The sequence below is a fragment of the Lampetra fluviatilis genome, chromosome 72, assembly GCF_964198595.1.
Source record: "Lampetra fluviatilis chromosome 72, kcLamFluv1.1, whole genome shotgun sequence".
NCBI lineage: Eukaryota > Metazoa > Chordata > Hyperoartia > Petromyzontiformes > Petromyzontidae > Lampetra > Lampetra fluviatilis.
The window spans coordinates 4,639,609-4,656,967 of NC_136346.1; the positions used below are offsets into that span (position 1 = coordinate 4,639,609).

General features: G+C 57.6%; 1 protein-coding gene across 1 annotated transcript in view; it reads right to left on the reverse strand.

The window, feature by feature from the left end:
• LOC144953180 (unconventional myosin-Va-like) overlaps positions 1-17,359 on the reverse strand; it is a gene marked incomplete at its 5' end in the record, with an annotated part of 128,479 nt that overhangs the window by 24,950 nt on the left and 86,170 nt on the right. The window contains 6 exon segments of the mRNA XM_078883740.1: positions 2,690-2,873; positions 3,250-3,348; positions 8,106-8,256; positions 13,071-13,160; positions 15,176-15,484; positions 16,391-16,485. Coding sequence (XP_078739866.1) covers positions 2,690-2,873; positions 3,250-3,348; positions 8,106-8,256; positions 13,071-13,160; positions 15,176-15,484; positions 16,391-16,485 — 928 coding nt within the window.

The window sequence follows — 17,359 nt, forward strand, 5'->3', positions numbered from 1 at the left end:
GGGGTGGGTGAGTGAGTGGGTGGGTGAGTGAGTGAGTGGGTGGGTGGGTGAGTGAGTGAGTGGGTGGGTGAGTGTGTGGGTGAGTGGGTGAGTGGGTGGGTGAGTGGGTGGGTGAGTGGGTGAGTGGGTGGGTGAGTGGGTGGGTGAGTGGGTGGGTGAGTGGGTGAGTGTGTGGGTGAGTGGGTGAGTGAGTGTGTGGGTCAGTGGGTGAGTGTGGGTGGGTGAGTGTGTGGGGTGAGTGGGTGAGTGGGTGGGTGAGTGGGTGGGTGATTGGGTGGGTGAGTGGGTGGGTGAGTGGGTGGGTGAGTGAGTGGGTGAGTGAGTGAGTGGGTGTGGGTGAATGAGTGTGTGGGTGGGTGGGTGTGTGGGTGGGTGGGTGGGGGGTGGGTGAGTGGGTGAGTGGGGGGTGGGGGGGTGGGGGGTGGGTGAGTGAGTGAGTGGGTGGTGAGTGGTGAGTGGTGTGGTGGGTGGGTGGGTGAGTGAGTGAGTGAGTGAGTGGGTGGTGTGTGGTGAGTGGGTGAGTGGGTGGGTGAGTGGTGGGTGAGTGGGTGAGTGGGTGGGTGAGTGGGTGGGTGAGTGGGGTGAGTGTGTGGGTGAGTGGTGTGAGTGTGGGTGAGTGGGGTGAGTGGTGGGTGAGTGTGTGGGTGAGTGGGTGAGTGGGTGGGAGTGGTGTGAGTGGGTGGGTGAGTGGTGGGTGAGTGAGTGGTGAGTGAGTGAGTGGGTGTGAGTGTGTGAGTGGGTGGGTGAGTGGATGAGTGGGTGGCGTGAGTGGGTGGGTGAGTGAGTGGGTGGGTGAGTGGTGAGTGGGTGAGTGGTGGGTGAGTGGGTGAGTGGTGAGTGAGTGAGTGGGTGGTGAGTGAGTGGGTGAGTGAGTGAGTGGTGGGTGATTGTGAGTGGGTGTGAAGTGGGTGGGTGAGTGGGTGTGAGTGGGTGCGTGAGTGGTGTGAGTGGTGAGTGAGTGGGTGAGTGTGGGTGGTGAGTGAGTGGGTGTGTGAGTGAGTGGGTGGGTGAGTGGAGTGTGGGTGGGTGAGTGGGTGAGTGTGGGTGAGTGGTGGGTGGCGTGGGTGAGTGTGATGTGAGAGTGAGTGGTGGGTGAGTGGGTGAGTGAGTGAGTGAGTGAGTGGGTGGTGAGTGAGTGGGTGAGTGAGTGGTGGGTGAGTGTGTGGGAGGTGAGTGAGTGAGGTGGGTGAGTGGGTGGTGGGTGAGTGGTGGGTGAGTGGGGTGGGTGAGTGGGTGAGTGAGGTGGTGAGTGGGTGGTGAGTGGGTGGGGTGGTGTGGGTGAGTGAGTGAGTGGGGGGGGGGGTGAGTGAGTGAGTGGGGGGGTGGGGGGTGTGTGAGTGAGTGGGGGGGTGGGGGGTGAGTGAGTGGGTGGGGGGTGGGGGTGAGTGGAGTGAGTGGGGTGGGGGGGAGTGAGTGTGGTGAGTGGGTGGAGTGAGTGGGTGGGTGAGTGGGTGGGTGAGTGAGTGGGTGAGTGAGTGAGTGGGTGGAGTGAGTGTGTGAGTGGGTGAGTGGATGAGTGGGTGGGTGAGTGGTGGTGGTGAGTGAGTGGGTGGGTGAGTGGGTGAGTGGGTGGGTGAGTGGGTGAGTGGGTGAGTGAGTGAGTGAGTGGTGGGTGAGTGTGGGTGAGTGAGTGAGTGGGTGGGTGAGTGTGTGGGTGAGTGGGTGAGTGGGTGGGTGAGTGGGTGGGTGAGTGGGTGGGTGGGGGAGTGGGTGGGTGAGTGGGTGGGTGAGTGGGTGAGTGAGTGGGTGAGTGAGTGGGTGGGTGACGTGAGTGTGGTGAGTGAGTGAGTGGGTGGGTGAGTGTGTGAGTGGGTGGTGTGTGGATGAGTGGGTGGGTGAGTGGGTGAGGTGACGTGAGTGGGTGGGTGAGTGGGTGAGTGGTGGGTGAGTGGTGATGTGTGAGTGAGTGAGTGAGTGGGTGGTGGTGAGTGAGTGGGTGAGTGTGTGGTGATGTGGGTGGGTGAGTGTGTGGGTGAGTGGGTGAGTGGGTGGGTGAGTGGGTGGAGTGGGTGGGTGAGTGTGGTGGTGTGGAGTGGTGTGGGTGAGTGGGAGTGAGTGAGTGGGGTGAGTGGGGTGGAGTGAGTGGGTGGGGGGGTGGGGGGTGAGTGAGTGAGTGGGGGGGGTGGGGGGTGAGTGAGTGAGTGGGGGGTGGTGGGGGGTGAGTGAGTGAGTGAGTGGGGGGGGTGGGGGTGAGTGAGTGAGTGAGTGGGTGGGGGGGTGGGGGGTGAGTGAGTGAGTGGGGGGGTGGGGTGTGAGTGAGTGGTGAGGTGAGTGGGTGGGTGAGTGGGTGTGTGAGTGGGTGGGTGAGTGAAGTGGGTGAGTGAGTGTGAGTGGGTGGGTGAGTGTGTGAGTGGGTGGGTGAGTGGATGAGTGGGTGGGTGAGTGGGTGGGTGAGTGAGTGGGTGGGTGAGTGGGTGAGTGGGTGGGTGAGTGGTGAGTGGGGTGAGTGAGTGAGTGAGTGAGTGAGTGGGTGGGTGAGTGAGTGGGTGAGTGAGTGGGGGGGTGAGTGAGTGGGTGAATGAGTGAGTGAATGAGTGAGTGGGTGGTGTGGGGGGGGGTGGGGGGGGTGGGGGCATGGCACAGGTGGACTTGATCCTTGCCATCCACCCACTCCCCCCCCCCACTCACGTGACCCCTGACCCCTGACCCCCCCACTCACGTGACCCCTGACCCCTGACCCCCCACTCACCGTATCTGCACCCCCTTGCTCCAGGAGCACATGTCCTTGCGCAAGAGGAGCGCGTTGAGGGCGGCCGCCCCCGTCAGGTAGAGCAGCTGCCGCGTCAGCTGACCCAGCAGCTCCCGCTCGGCCCCCTGGGAAGCCAGCGTCGACGTCCAGAGCGCAAGCCGCGACACCAGCGTCTCCATCGTAGCTCCGCCCACTTCTCCTCTGGCTCCGCCTACTCCTACTCTGGCTCCGCCTACTTCTCCTCTGGCTCCGCCTACTTCTCCTCTGGCTCCGCCTACTTCTCCTCTGGCTCCGCCTACTTCTCCTCTGGCTCCTCCTACTCTGGCTCCGCCTACTCCTTCTCTGGCTCCGCCTCCTACTCCGGCTCCGCCTCCTTCTCCGGCTCCGCCTCCTACTCCGGCTCCGCCTCCTCCTCTGGCTCCTCCTACTCCTCCTCTGGCTCCGCCTCCTTCTCTTCTGGCTCCGCCTCCTCCTCCTCCTCCGAAGGGGCTGAAGCCGAATGCGCTGACGCCGCCGTAGAAGGAGGATGAGGGGGGTGGGGGTGGGGGTGGAGGGGGGGCCCCCCCCTCCTCCCTCCGAGGGGGTCCTCCTGCGCAGGCCGCTGGGCTTCACGCTGGAGACGGCGCCCTCGATGGACTCCTGCTCCAGCATGGCGCTCACTGGGGCACGGGGCGGGGGGGGGGATGTAGATGATGACGACGGTTACTACGACGATGACGACGATGACGATGACGATGACGACGATGACGACGATGATGACGATGATGATGACGATGATGACGAAGGTTACTACGACGATGACGACGATGACGACGAAAACGATGATGATGGTTACTACGACAATGACAACGATGACGACGACGATGACAACGATGACGATGATGACGACGATGACGACGATGATGACGATGATGACGACGGTTACTACGACAATGACGACGATGACAACAACGATGACGAAAACGATGACGATGATGACGACAACGATGACGATGATGACGACGATGATGGTGATGACGATGATGACGATGACGACAATGACGACGATGACGATGATGACGATGATGACGACGATGATGACGACGACGATGACGAAGGTTACTACGACAATGACCATGACGACGATGACGACGATGACGACAACGATGACGACAACGATGACGTGTGGCCACGTGGAATGTCCGAACGCTCACTGCGGAGGAGAGGCTGCCACTCCTCTGTCGGGAGCTGGACCGGTACCGCCTGGATCTCTGCGGTGTTCAAGAGATCCGTTGGACCGGCTCTGGCTCCTGCCACCATGAGGGGTGGACAGTCCTCTACTCGGGGCAGGAGACTGCCAAACAACAGGGAGTGGCTCTTCTTCTGAACAAAAGAATGAAGGGGGTGTGGGAGCGTGGTGATGAGGTGTGGGAAGCTATAAGCCCCAGGCTACTTTGGGCTCGCCTTCCCATCAACCAGAGGCGAGGAGTGGTGGTCGTGGTTACTTATGCCCCCACCGAAGACGAACATCCGTGGAGGGATGCAGGCAAAGCTGATGAGTCAGATGCCTTCTATGACCTCCTGTCACAGGTGCTGGCTAAAGTGGCCACTCGGGACAGAGTCATCTTGTTGGGAGACTTCAATGCCCGAGTTGGTCATGATGCTGGCACCTGGTCTGGAGTGATTGGAAGGCATGGGCCAGATCAGCTCAATAACAGCGGTAGGAGGCTGCTAGATTTTTGTGCAGCCCATGAGCTTGTAATTACCAACACGCTCTTCCGGCATCGGCGCATCCACACAACATCATGGATGCATGCCGGGTCCAAGCAAGAACATCTGCTGAACTACATAGTGACAGAACAGCGGATGAGGGCCCATTTTCTTGACACCAGAACCTACCGTGGAGCTGATCTGCCCACTGCCCATCGACTAGTCATCTGTAAGATGCGCCTGCCATTCTTCCACTCCGGTGGTGGTGGGTGTACACCCAGGACACCATTCAAACCCTTAGTGGCATGTTCTCCGCTAGCTGATGAAAGTTGCAAGTAAGAATTTCATCATCGCTTGCAGCTGGGGTTGGCATCGTCCCCCACTCCTCCTGATGTCGAGGGAAAATGGACGAGGTTTAAGACTGTGGCTCATGCAGCTGCAATGGCTGCTTTGGGTACATGGTCCAGACCTCCCCAGAGAACCTGGCTGACAGAGGAGGTGTTCAAGCTGGCTGAGAAAAAGCGACAGGCCCTCTCTCATCTACAGCATCCCACGTCAGAGAATGAGGAGGTTTACCGCAGCCTTCAGTCGGAGGTTCAGACAGCCTTGAGGTGCTGCAAGGATGGGTGGTGGTCGCGGGTTGCTGAGGAGATGGAGTCTGCCTCAATGGCCCGCGATCACAAATCGCTCGTTAATTCCATCAAAAAAGTAACCTGCAGCACCACACCTATTACCATCATTAGGGAAAAGAATGGTGATCCAATCTCTGACCCCCAGGAACAGGTTTGCAGATTTGCTGAGCATTTCCATGAGGTCCTGGGGGAGGGGACATCCCTCAGCCAGGATAACAACGCGGGACAAATGGGGCATGACCCTGCCGAGGCTGCGGTGCCTCAAATATTGGAAGAGGTCACCCCCTGTGAGTGGCTGGCTGAGGTGCCATCTGTTGAGGAAGTACTGAGGGCGATCCAGAGTCTCAGACCAGGAAAGGCACCGGGCAGAGATGATCTCTCAAGCGAAATGCGGAGGGAGGGTGGCGTTTGGGCACAGACTGCCCTACATGACATCATACCAACAGTCTGGATCGCTGGACGGGTTCCGCAGGACTGGAAGGATGCCCTGGTGGTCCCCCTCTTTAAGAAGGGGGGCCACACAGACTGTAACAACTACAGGGGCATCTCACTCCTCAGTGTGCCAGGAAAGGTCCTGGCAAGGATTATTCAACATCGTCTTGCCAGGCACGCTGAGGAGAGGCTTGCGGAGCCCCAATGCGGTTTCAGGAAAGGGCAGTCCTGTATGGATGCCATTTTTTTCTATCCATCTGCTACAGCAGAGGTGTAGGGAATTTCAACAAGACCTACATCTCTGCTTTATTGACCTGGTCAAGGCACTATGATACCATCAGTAGGCCTGGGCTCTGGGTTGTTCTTCGTGCTTTCGGAGTCCCTGACCCTCTGCTCACGATCATTAAAGGACCTTCATGATGGTGAGCGGGCCCGGGTAAAACTACGTGGCCGGGAGTCGGAACCATTCCCTGTACACCTTGGGGTGCGACAGGGATGTCCTCTGGCTCCCACATTATTTAACATCTATTTCGACTGCGTAGTTCGTGAAGCCTTCAATAGCTGTACCGGGGGAATTTCCATTTGGTAGAGATATAATGGAAGGCTGATCGATGCCCGGGTGCGGTCAAGGGATGGCTCCCTATTGGTCAACCACATTATGTATGCCGATGATCTTGTAATTGCTGCTCACTCAGAGGAGGAGTTGGAGGCACTGCTGCTGAACCTGGAGCTTGCCACTAAGAGGTGGGGCCTTACCATCAGCACCTGCCTGGGTATTTTGTACCATCGGACATTCCACCCCCACAACTCCCAATCGGTGATGGGGCAGTTGTTGAGAGAGTGGAGAGTTTCCCATACCTGGGCAGTGTGCTCATGACCGGCTCCAGTTTAACAGCAGAGGTCTCACTCCGAATCAGTCGAGCGGCAATATCTTTTCATCGGTTGCGTAACGCTGTGTGGAAGCTACCTGGTCTGTCGCTTCGCACGAAGCTTCAGGTCTTCTCGGCCACGGTCATTCCCTCCCTTCTCTACGCTTGCGAAACGTGGACCCCCCTAGTGGAGCATCTTCGCCGGTTAGAAACATTTAGGCTGGCCTGCGTATAATCCATCCTGGGTTTAACCAGGCTGGATTGTGTGAGGAGCTCACAAATCCTTGAAAGATCTGGACAAAATCCCATCGGTGAGTTCCTCCGGCAGGCAAGGCTGCGTTGGCTGGGCCATGTAGCCCGCATGCCCAGCCACCGCATGCCTAAACAGCTTTTGTTCGGCAGGATCGAGGGGGCTAAACGGGCGCGGCACGGGCTAGAGAAGAGATGGAGTGATGTGGTACAGGAGGACGTGGAGCTGAGTGGACTTGCCGATGACTGGTACCAGCGGTGTAAAGATCGGCCTCAGTGGAGGAGGCTCGTGAAGGACGCTACTGGGCAGTTGGAGGTAGTCGCCCTCCAACAACAACGGAGGGTGGAGGAGCGACGCTCACAACAACGAGCGGAGCGCCGGGTGGCTAAAGCGCAGCAAGTTGGCACAGTAGGGGGCACAGGTGGTGCATCAGCCAGTCATCTCGGTCATCTCGGTCAGTCGACCCGTGGCACCTGCTGGGTCTGCCCCGTGACCTCCTGCCAGCGGGCGTTCGACACTTCACGTGGTAGCCTCAAGGTGCACTTGGCCTGGCACAAGCGTCGTGGTGACGTCACCGCCACTTAGTGGGTGAATTGGTGGTTGTTGTTGTTGGTGGTGTTGGTGGTAGTGGTCGTCGTGGTGGTGGTGTGTTGGTGGTAGTGTTGATGTTGTTGTGTTGTTGTGGTGTTGTGGTGGTTGTTGTTGTTGTTGTCACCTACCCACTAGTGGTAGTAGTGAAGCTTCTAGAAGACGCACGAGCTGCTGGTACACCTGGATGGCCACGTCACTCAGCACCTGTTGTTGTTGTTGTGTTGTTGTTGTTGTGTGTTGTGTTGTTGTTGTTGTGTTGTTGTTGTTGTGTTGTTGTGTTGTTGTTGTTGTGTTGTTGTGTGTTGGTGTGTTGTTGTTGTTGTGTTGTTGTGTTGTTGTTGTTGTGTTGTTGTTGTTGTTGTGTTGTGTTGTTGTGTGTTGTTTGTTGTTGTTGTGTTGTTGTGTTGTTGTGGTTGTGTTGTTGTTGTGTTGTTGTGGTTGTGTTGTTGTTGTTGTTGTTGTGTTGTTGTGTTGTTGTGTTGTTGTTGTGTTGTTGTGTTGTTGTTGTTGTGTTGTTGTGTTGTTGTTGTGTTGTGTTGTTGTGTTGTTGTTGTGTTGTTGTGTTGTTGTGGTGGTTGTTGTTGTTGTTGTGTTGTTGTTGTTGTCACCTACCCACTAGTGGGTAGTAGTGAAGCCTCTAGAAGACGCACGAGCTGCTGGTACACCTGGATGGCCACGTCACTCAGCACCTGTTGTTGTTGTTGTTGTTGTTGTTGTGTTGTTGTTGTTGTGTTGTTGTTGTGTTGTTTGTTGTTGTTGTGTTGTTGTTGTTGTCACCTACCCACTAGTGGTAGTAGTGAAGCTTCTAGAAGACGCACCAGCTGCTGGTACACCTGGATGGCCACGTCACTCAGCACCTGTTGTTGTTGTTGTTGTGTTGTTGTGTTGTTGTTGTTGTGTTGTTGTTGTTGTGTTGTTGTTGTTGTTGTGTTGTTGTTGTTGTTGTCACCTACCCACTAGTGGTAGTAGTGAAGCTTCTAGAAGACGCACCAGCTGCTGGTACACCTGGATGGCCACGTCACTCAGCACCTGCCGATACTCGGCCAGGTCGAAGTTGCGCAAGCAGTGGGACGTCTGGCGAGCCGTGTTGTGACGTGAGAACGCCTGGGGGGTGGGGGGGGAGGGGGGAGGGGTGGGGGAGGGAGAGGGGGAGGGGGGAGGGGGGAGGGGGGGAGGGGAGGGGGAGGGGGGGGGGAGGGGTGGGGGTGGGGGTGAGTGGGGGGGAGGGGTGGGGGAGGGGGGGAAGGGGGGTGGGGGGTGGGGTGGGGGAGGGGGGGGAGGGGGGAGGGGTGAGGGGAGGGGGGAGGGGGAGGGGAGGGGGTGGGGGGGAGGGGGGGGAGGGGTGGGGGGGGAGGGAGGTGGAGGGGAGGGTGGGGGAAGGGTGGGGGGGTGAGAGGGGGGGAGTTGGGGGAGGGGGTGGGAGGAGGGGGAGGGGGTGGGGTGGGGGTGGGGGTGGTGGGGGGGAGGGGTGGGGGGGGGGAGGGGTGGGGATGGGGGAGGGGGTGGGAGGAGGGTGGGGTGGCGGGAGGGGGGGAGGGGAGGGGGAGGGGGGAGGGGGGTGGGGGGTGGGGTGGGAGGAGGGGGAGAGGAGGGGGGTGGGGGGTGGGTGGGGGGGGAGGGGTGGGGGAGGGGGGGGAGGGGGGGTGGGGGGTGGGGTGGGAGGAGTGGGGGGGGAGGGGGGAGGGGTGGGGGGAGGGGGGGAGGGAGGGGGGAGGGGGGGAGGGGGGTGGGGGGTGGGGTGGGAGGAGGGGGAGGGGAGGGGGGTGGGGGGTGGGTGGGGGGGGTGGGGTGGGGGTGGGTGGGGGGGAGGGGGGTGGGGGGTGGGGTGGGAGGAGGGGGAGGGGTGGGGGTGGGGGTGAGTGGGGGGGAGGGGTGGGGGAGGGGGGGAGGGGGGAGGGGGAGGGGAGGGGGGAGGGGGAGGGGAGGGGGTGGGGGGAGGGGGGGAGGGGTGGGGGGGGAGGGGTGGAGGGGGGAGGGGTGGGGGAAGGGTGGGGGGTGAGAGGGGGGAGTTGGGGGAGGGGTGGGAGGAGGGGGGAGGGGGTGGGGTGGGGGTGGGGGTGGGTGGGGGGGAGGGGTGGGGATGGGGGAGGGGGGTGGGAGGAGGGTGGGGTGGGGGGGAGGGGGGGAGGGTGGGGGGAGGGGGGGGGGGAGGGGTGGGGGGGGGAGGGGTGGGGATGGGGGAGGGGGTGGAGGAGGGTGGGGTGGGGGGAGGGGGGAGGGGGGGAGGGGTGGGGAGGGTGGGGGGGAGGGGGGGTGGTGGGGGGGAGGGGGGTGGGGGGGAGGGGGGGAGGGTGGGGGGAGGGTGGGGGGAGGGGTGGGGGGAGGGTGGGAGGGGGGGTGTGGGGGGGGGGGAGGGGGGTGGGGGTGGGGGTGTGGGGGGAGGGGTGGGGGGAGGGGGAGGGGGTGGGGATGGGGGAGGGGGTGGGGAGGAGGGTGGGGTGAGGGGAGGGGTGGGGAGGGGGGGGAGGGGGGTGGGGGGGGAGTGGGGAGGGTGGGGGAGGGAGTGGGGGCGAGGGTGGGGGGAGGGGGTGGAGGGGGGGGGGGTTGGGGGGGGAGGGAGTGGGGGGGTGTGGGGGGAGGGGTGGGGTGGGGTGGGGTGGGGGTGGGGGAGGGGGGGGGTGGGAGGGGTGGGGGGGGAGGGGTGGGCGTGGGGGGAGGGTGGTGGGAGGGTGGAGGGGGGGAGGAGGGGGGCGTGGTGGGAGGGGGGGAGGTGGTGGGAGGGGGGGGAGGGTGGGGGGAGGGTGGTGGGGGGAGGGGAGGGGGGGAGGGTGAGGGGGAGGGGGGGGAGGGTGGGGGGGAGGGGGGGAGGGGTGGGGGGGTGGGGGAGGGGTAGGGAGGGGGTGGGTGGGAGGAGGGTGGGGGTGGGTGGGGGGGGAGGGGTGGGGGGGGAGGGGTGGGGGGGAGGTATAACTCACTCCGGCCCCCCCCGGATACCGTGATGGTGCTGATGGTGTTGATGGTGATGATGTTGATAGTGATGGTGCTGATGGTGTTTATGATGATGATGATGGTTTTTGATGTTGATGGTATTGATGTTGATGATGGTGATGATGGTGTTGATGCTTATGGAGATGGTAATGATGGTGGTGCTGATGGTGATGTTGATGGTATTGATGGTGATGGTATTGATGGTGAGGTTGATGGTGTTGATGTTTATGGTGATGATGGTGATGTTGATGATGGTGATGATGGTGTTGATGCTTATGGAGATGAGTAATGATGGTGATGTTTGATGGTATTGATGGTGATGTTGATGGTGTTGATGTTTATGGTGATGATGGTGATGGTGTTGATGGTGAGGTTGATGGTGTTGATGTTTATGGTGATGATGGTAATGTTGATGATGGTGATGGTATTGATGTTGATGTTGTTGATGATGGTGATGGTATTGATGTTGATGTTGGTGATGTTGATGTTTATGTTGATGGTGATGTTGATGATGGTGATGGTGTTTGTGGTGATGGTGATGATGAAGGTGATGATGGTGATGATGGTGATGGTGATGATGATGGTGTTGATGGTGATGGTGATGATGTTGGTGATGTTGATGGTGTTGATGTTTATGTTGATGATGTTGATGATGTTGATGATGGTGATGATGATGTTGATGGTGATGTTTATGTTGATGATGTTGATGATGGTGTTGATGTTGATGGTGATGATGATGATGTTTATGATGATGGTGATGGTATTGATGATGGTGTTGATGGTGATGGTATTGATGATGATGATGTTGATGGTGTCCTCACCTCCTCCCCGCTGTACTGCTTGAGGCAGTGATGATGTTTATGATGTTGATGATGGTGATGGTGATGGTGATGATGGTGATGGTGATGTTGATGTTGTTGATGTTGATGATGTTGATGTTGATGATGATGGTGTCCTCACCTCCTCCCCCGCTGTACTGCTTGAGGCAGTGATGATGGTGATGATGTTGATGATGGTGATGTTCATGATGGTGATGGTGATGTTGATGGTGATGTTGATGGTGATGATGTTGATGGTGATGATGTTGATGGTGTCCTCACCTCCTCCCCGCTGTACTGCTTGAGGCAGTGATGATGGTGATGATGTTGATGATGGTGATGGTGATGATGGTGATGTTGTTGATGATGATGATGTTGATGATGATGGTGTCCTCACCTCCTCCCCGCTGTACTGCTTGAGGCAGTGATGATGGTGATGATGTTGTTGATGGTGATGGTGATGTTGATGTTGATGATGATGATGTTGATGATGATGATGATGGTGTCCTCACCTCCTCCCCGCTGTACTGCTTGAGGCAGTGATGATGTTGATGATGTTGTTGATGGTGATGGTGTTGATGTTGATGATGATGATGTTGATGGTGATGATGTTGATGGTGTCCTCACCTCCTCCCCGCTGTACTGCTTGAGGCAGTGATGATGGTGATGATGTTGATGATGGTGATGGTGATGTTGATGATGGTGATGGTGATGTTGATGGTGATGTTGATGGTGATGATGTTGATGGTGATGATGTTGATGGTGTCCTCACCTCCTCCCCGCTGTACTGCTTGAGGCAGTGATGATGGTGATGATGTTGTTGATGGTGATGGTGATGTTTGATGTTGATGATGATGATGTTGATGATGATGATGATGATGGTGTCCTCACCTCCTCCCCGCTGTACTGCTTGAGGCAGTGATGATGTTGATGATGTTGTTGATGGTGATGGTGATGTTGATGGTGATGATGTTGATGGTGATGATGTTGATGGTGTCCTCACCTCCTCCCCGCTGTACTGCTTGAGGGCAGTGATGATGGTGATGATGTTGATGATGGTGATGGTGATGTTGTGATGATGATGATGTTGGTGATGTTGATGTTGGTGATGGTGATGATGTTGATGATGGTGATGTTGGTGATGTTGATGTTGGTGATGTTGATGATGATGATGATGGTGATGTTGATGTTGATGATGTTGATGGTGATGATGTTGATGATGTCCTCACCCTCCTCCCCGCTGTACTGCTTGAGGCAGTGATGATGGTGATGATGTTGATGATGGTTGGTGATGTTGATGGTGATGATGTTGATGTTGGTGATGGTGATGTTGATGATGTTGATGGTGATGATGTTGATGATGTCCTCACCTCCTCCCCGCTGTACTGCTTGAGGCAGTGATGATGGTGATGATGTTGATGATGGTGATGGTGATGTTGATGGTGATGATGTTGATGATGGTGATGGTGATGTTGATGGTGATGATGTTGATGGTGTCCTCACCTCCTCCCCGCTGTACTGCTTGAGGCAGTGATGATGTTGGTGATGTTGATGATGTTTATGTTGATGTTGGTGATGGTGATGTTGTTGATGTTGATGTTGATGGTGATGATGATGTTGTTGATGTTGATGTTGATGGTGTCCTCACCTCCTCCCCGCTGTACTGCTTGAGGCAGTGATGATGGTGATGATGTTGATGATGGTGATGATGTTGATGATGTTGATGATGTTGATGGTGTCCTCACCTCCTCCCCGCTGTACTGCTTGAGGCAGTGATGATGGTGATGTTGATGATGATGATGGTGATGTTGATGTTGATGATGTCCTCACCTCCTCCCCGCTGTACTGCTTGAGGCAGTGATGATGTTTATGTTGATGTTGGTGATGTTGATGATGATGGTGATGATGTTGATGATGGTGATGTTGATGTTGATGATGATGATGTTGATGGTGATGTTGATGTTGATGGTGTCCTCACCCGCTCCCCGCTGTACTGCTTGAGGCAGTGATGATGGTGATGATGTTGATGATGGTGATGTTGATGTTGATGATGTTGATGTTGATGGTGTCCTCACCTCCTCCCCGCTGTACTGCTTGAGGCAGTGATGATGGTGATGATGTTGATGATGGTGATGTTGATGTTGATGATGTTGATGTTGATGGTGTCCTCACCTCCTCCCCGCTGTACTGCTTGAGGCAGTGCAGGAAGCGGCATGTGTTGACCAGCCAGAACGACACCGTCTCAAAGTCGTCCACCCGCTTCTGTAGAAACACACACACACACACACAGACACACACACACACAGACACACACACAGACACACACACAGACACACACACAGACACACACACAGACACAGACACACACACACAGACACACACACACAGACACACACACAGACACACACACACAGACACACACACACAGACACACACACACACACACACAGACACACAGAGACACAGTGAGACACACACAGAGACACAGTGAGATACACACAGAGACACAGAGACACACAGACACAGAGACACACAGAGACACACAGAGACACACAGACACACAGAGACACACAGAGACACAAAAACACAGAGACACACACAGACACAGAGACACACAGACACACACAGAGACACACACACACAGAGACACACACAGAGACAGTGAGACACACACAGAGACACACACAGAAAGACACACACACAGAGACACAGAGAGACACACAGAGAGACACACGGAGAGACAGAGAGACACACACACAGAGACACACAGACACACAGACACACACAGAGACACACACAGAGACACAGAGACACACACAGACACAGACACAGAGACACACAGACACAGAGACACACAGACACAGAGACACACAGAGACACACAGACACACAGACACACAGAGACACACACAGACACAGAGACACACAGACACACACAGAGACACACACACACAGAGACACACACAGAGACAGTGAGACACACACAGAGACACACACAGAAAGACACACACACAGAGACACAGAGAGACAGAGAGACACACAGAGAGACACACGGAGAGACAGAGAGACACACACACAGAGAGACACAGAGAGAGACACAGAGAGACACAGACAGAGACACAGACACAGAGACATACAGACACACACAGAGACACAGTGAGACATACACGCAGAGACACAGACACAGAGACATACAGACACACACAGAGACACAGTGAGACACACACAGAGACACAGTGAGACACACACAGAGACACAGAGACACACACAGACACATAGAGACACACACAGACACAGAGACACACAGAGACACAGAGACACACAGACACAGAGACACACAGACACACACAGAGACAGTGAGACACACACACAGAGACACAGACACAGAGACATACAGACACACACAGAGACACAGTGAGACACACACAGAGACACAGTGAGACACACACAGAGACACAGAGACACACACAGACACATAGAGACACACACAGACACAGAGACACACAGAGACACAGAGACACACAGACACAGAGACACACAGACACACACAGAGACACACACAGAGACACAGAGACACACACAGACACAGACACAGAGACACACAGACACACACAGAGACACACACACAGAGACACACACAGAGACAGTGAGACACACACAGAGACACACACAGAAAGACACACACACAGAGACACAGAGAGACAGAGAGACACACAGAGAGACACACGGAGAGACAGAGAGACACACACACACAGAGACACAGAGAGAGACACAGAGAGACACAGACAGAGATACACAGAGAGAGACACAGAGAGACACACAGAGAGACACACAGAAAGACACAGAGAGACACACAGAGATACACAGAGATACACACAGAGAGACAGAGAGATACACACACAGAGAGACAGAGAGACACACAGAGACACACACAGAAAGACACACACACAGAGAGACACACAGAGAGACACACACACAGAGAGACACACAGAAAGACACAGTGACACAGACAGAGATACACAGAGAGACACAGACAGAGATAGACAGACAGAGAGACACTGAGACACACACAGAGAGAGAGAGACACACAGAGACACGTCTCGCCCACGTGACCCCGTGACCCCCACGTGACCCCCCCCCCACGTGACCCCCACGTGACCCCCACGTGACCCCCCCCCCACGTGACCCCCCCACGTGACCCCCCCCCCCACGTAACCCCCCCACGTGCCCCCCCCCACGTGACCCCCACGTGACCCCGTGACCCCCCCCGCGTGGCACCTTGAGGACTCGCTTGATGCCGTTGATGGCGGCGGTGAGCAGCGAGCGGACTCGCGAGTCGTCGCTGGTGTGGTCGGCGTAGCGCACGCACATGAAGAGGACGTAGGCCGGGAGGCACGGGGTCACGCTCACCGCCACGCCACGTGGGCGACACTCTAGAGACACGGGGAGACACAGAGACACAGAGACACAGAGACACAGAGACACGGAGACACAGAGACACGGAGACACAGAGACACGGTGGCACATGAAGAGGACGTAGGCCGGGAGGCACGGGGTCACGCTCACCGCCACGCCACGTGGGCGACACTCTAGAGACACGGGGAGACACAGAGACACAGAGACACAGACACAGAGACACAGAGACACAGAGACACGGAGACACAGAGACACAGAGACACAGAGACACGGTGAGACACGGTGGCACATGAAGAGCGCGTAGGCCGGGAGGCACGGGGTCACGCTCACCGCCACGCCACGTGGGCGACACTCTAGAGACACAGAGACACAGAGACACAGAGACACAGAGACACGGAGACACAGAGACACGGAGACACAGAGACACAGAGACACAGAGACACGGTGAGACACGGTGGCACATGAAGAGCGCGTAGGCCGGGAGGCACGGGGTCACGCTCACCGCCACGCCACGTGGGCGACACTCTAGAGACACGGGGAGACACAGAGACACGGAGACACAGAGACACAGAGACACAGAGGGGGAGACATGGGGAGACACGGGGAGACACGGTGGCACATGAAGAGCGCGTAGGCCGGGAGGCACGGGGTCACGCTCACCGCCACGCCACGTGGGCGACACTCTAGAGACAGAGACACAGAGACACAGAGACACAGAGACACAGAGGGGGAGACATGGGGAGACACGGGAAGACACGGTGAGACACGGTGGCACATGAAGAGCGCGTAGGCCGGGAGGCACGGGGTCACGCTCACCGCCACGCCACGTGGGCGACACTCTAGAGACAGAGACACAGAGACACAGAGACACAGAGACACAGAGACACAGAGACACAGAGACACAGAGGGGGAGACATGGGGAGACACGGGAAGACACGGTGAGACACGGTGGCACATGAAGAGCGCGTAGGCCGGAGGCACGGGGTCACGCTCACCGCCACGCCGCGTGGGCGACACTCTAGAGACAGAGACACAGAGACACAGAGACACGGAGACACAGAGACACAGAGACACAGAGACACAGAGACACGGTGAGACACGGTGGCACATGAAGAGCGCGTAGGCCGGGAGGCACGGGGTCACGCTCACCGCCACGCCACGTGGGCGACACTCTAGAGACAGAGACACAGAGACATGGGGAGACACGGAGAGACACAGAGAGACACGGGGAGACACAGACACGGTGATACACGGTGAGACACGGGGAGACACAGAGACACGGTGAGACACGGTGAGACACGGTGAGACATGGTGAGACACGGGGGAGACGCGGGGAGACACGGTGAGACACGGGGAGACACGGTGAGACACGGTGAGACGCGGGGAGACACGTGGAGACACAGGGAGACACAGAGAGACACGGTGAGACATGTGGAGACACGGGGAGGCACGGGGAGACACGGAGAGACACGGTGAGACACGGGGAGACACGGGGAGACACGGTGAGAGACACGGGGAGACACAGAGAGACACGGGGAGACACGGTGAGACACGGTGAGACACGTGGAGACACGGGGAGACACGGGGAGACACGGTGAGACACGTGGAGACACGGAGAGACACGGTGAGACACGGGGAGACACGGTGAGAGACACGGTGAGACACGGAGAGACACGGTGAGACACGGGGAGACACGGGGAGACACGGGGAGAGACACGGGGAGAGACACGGGGAGACACTGAGACAAGGTGAGACACGGGGGAGACACGGTGAGACAGAGAGACGCGGTGAGACGCGGTGAGACACGGGGGAGACACGGTGAGACAGAGAGACGCGGTGAGACACGGTGAGACACGGGGAGAGACACGGGGAGACACTGAGACACTGAGACAAGGTGAGACACGGTGAGACACATGGAGACACGGAGAGACACGGTGAGACACGGGGAGACACGGTGAGACACGGGGGAGACACGGTGAGACACGGTGAGACACGGAGAGACACAGAGAGACACGGGGAGACACAGAGAGACACGGGGGAGACACG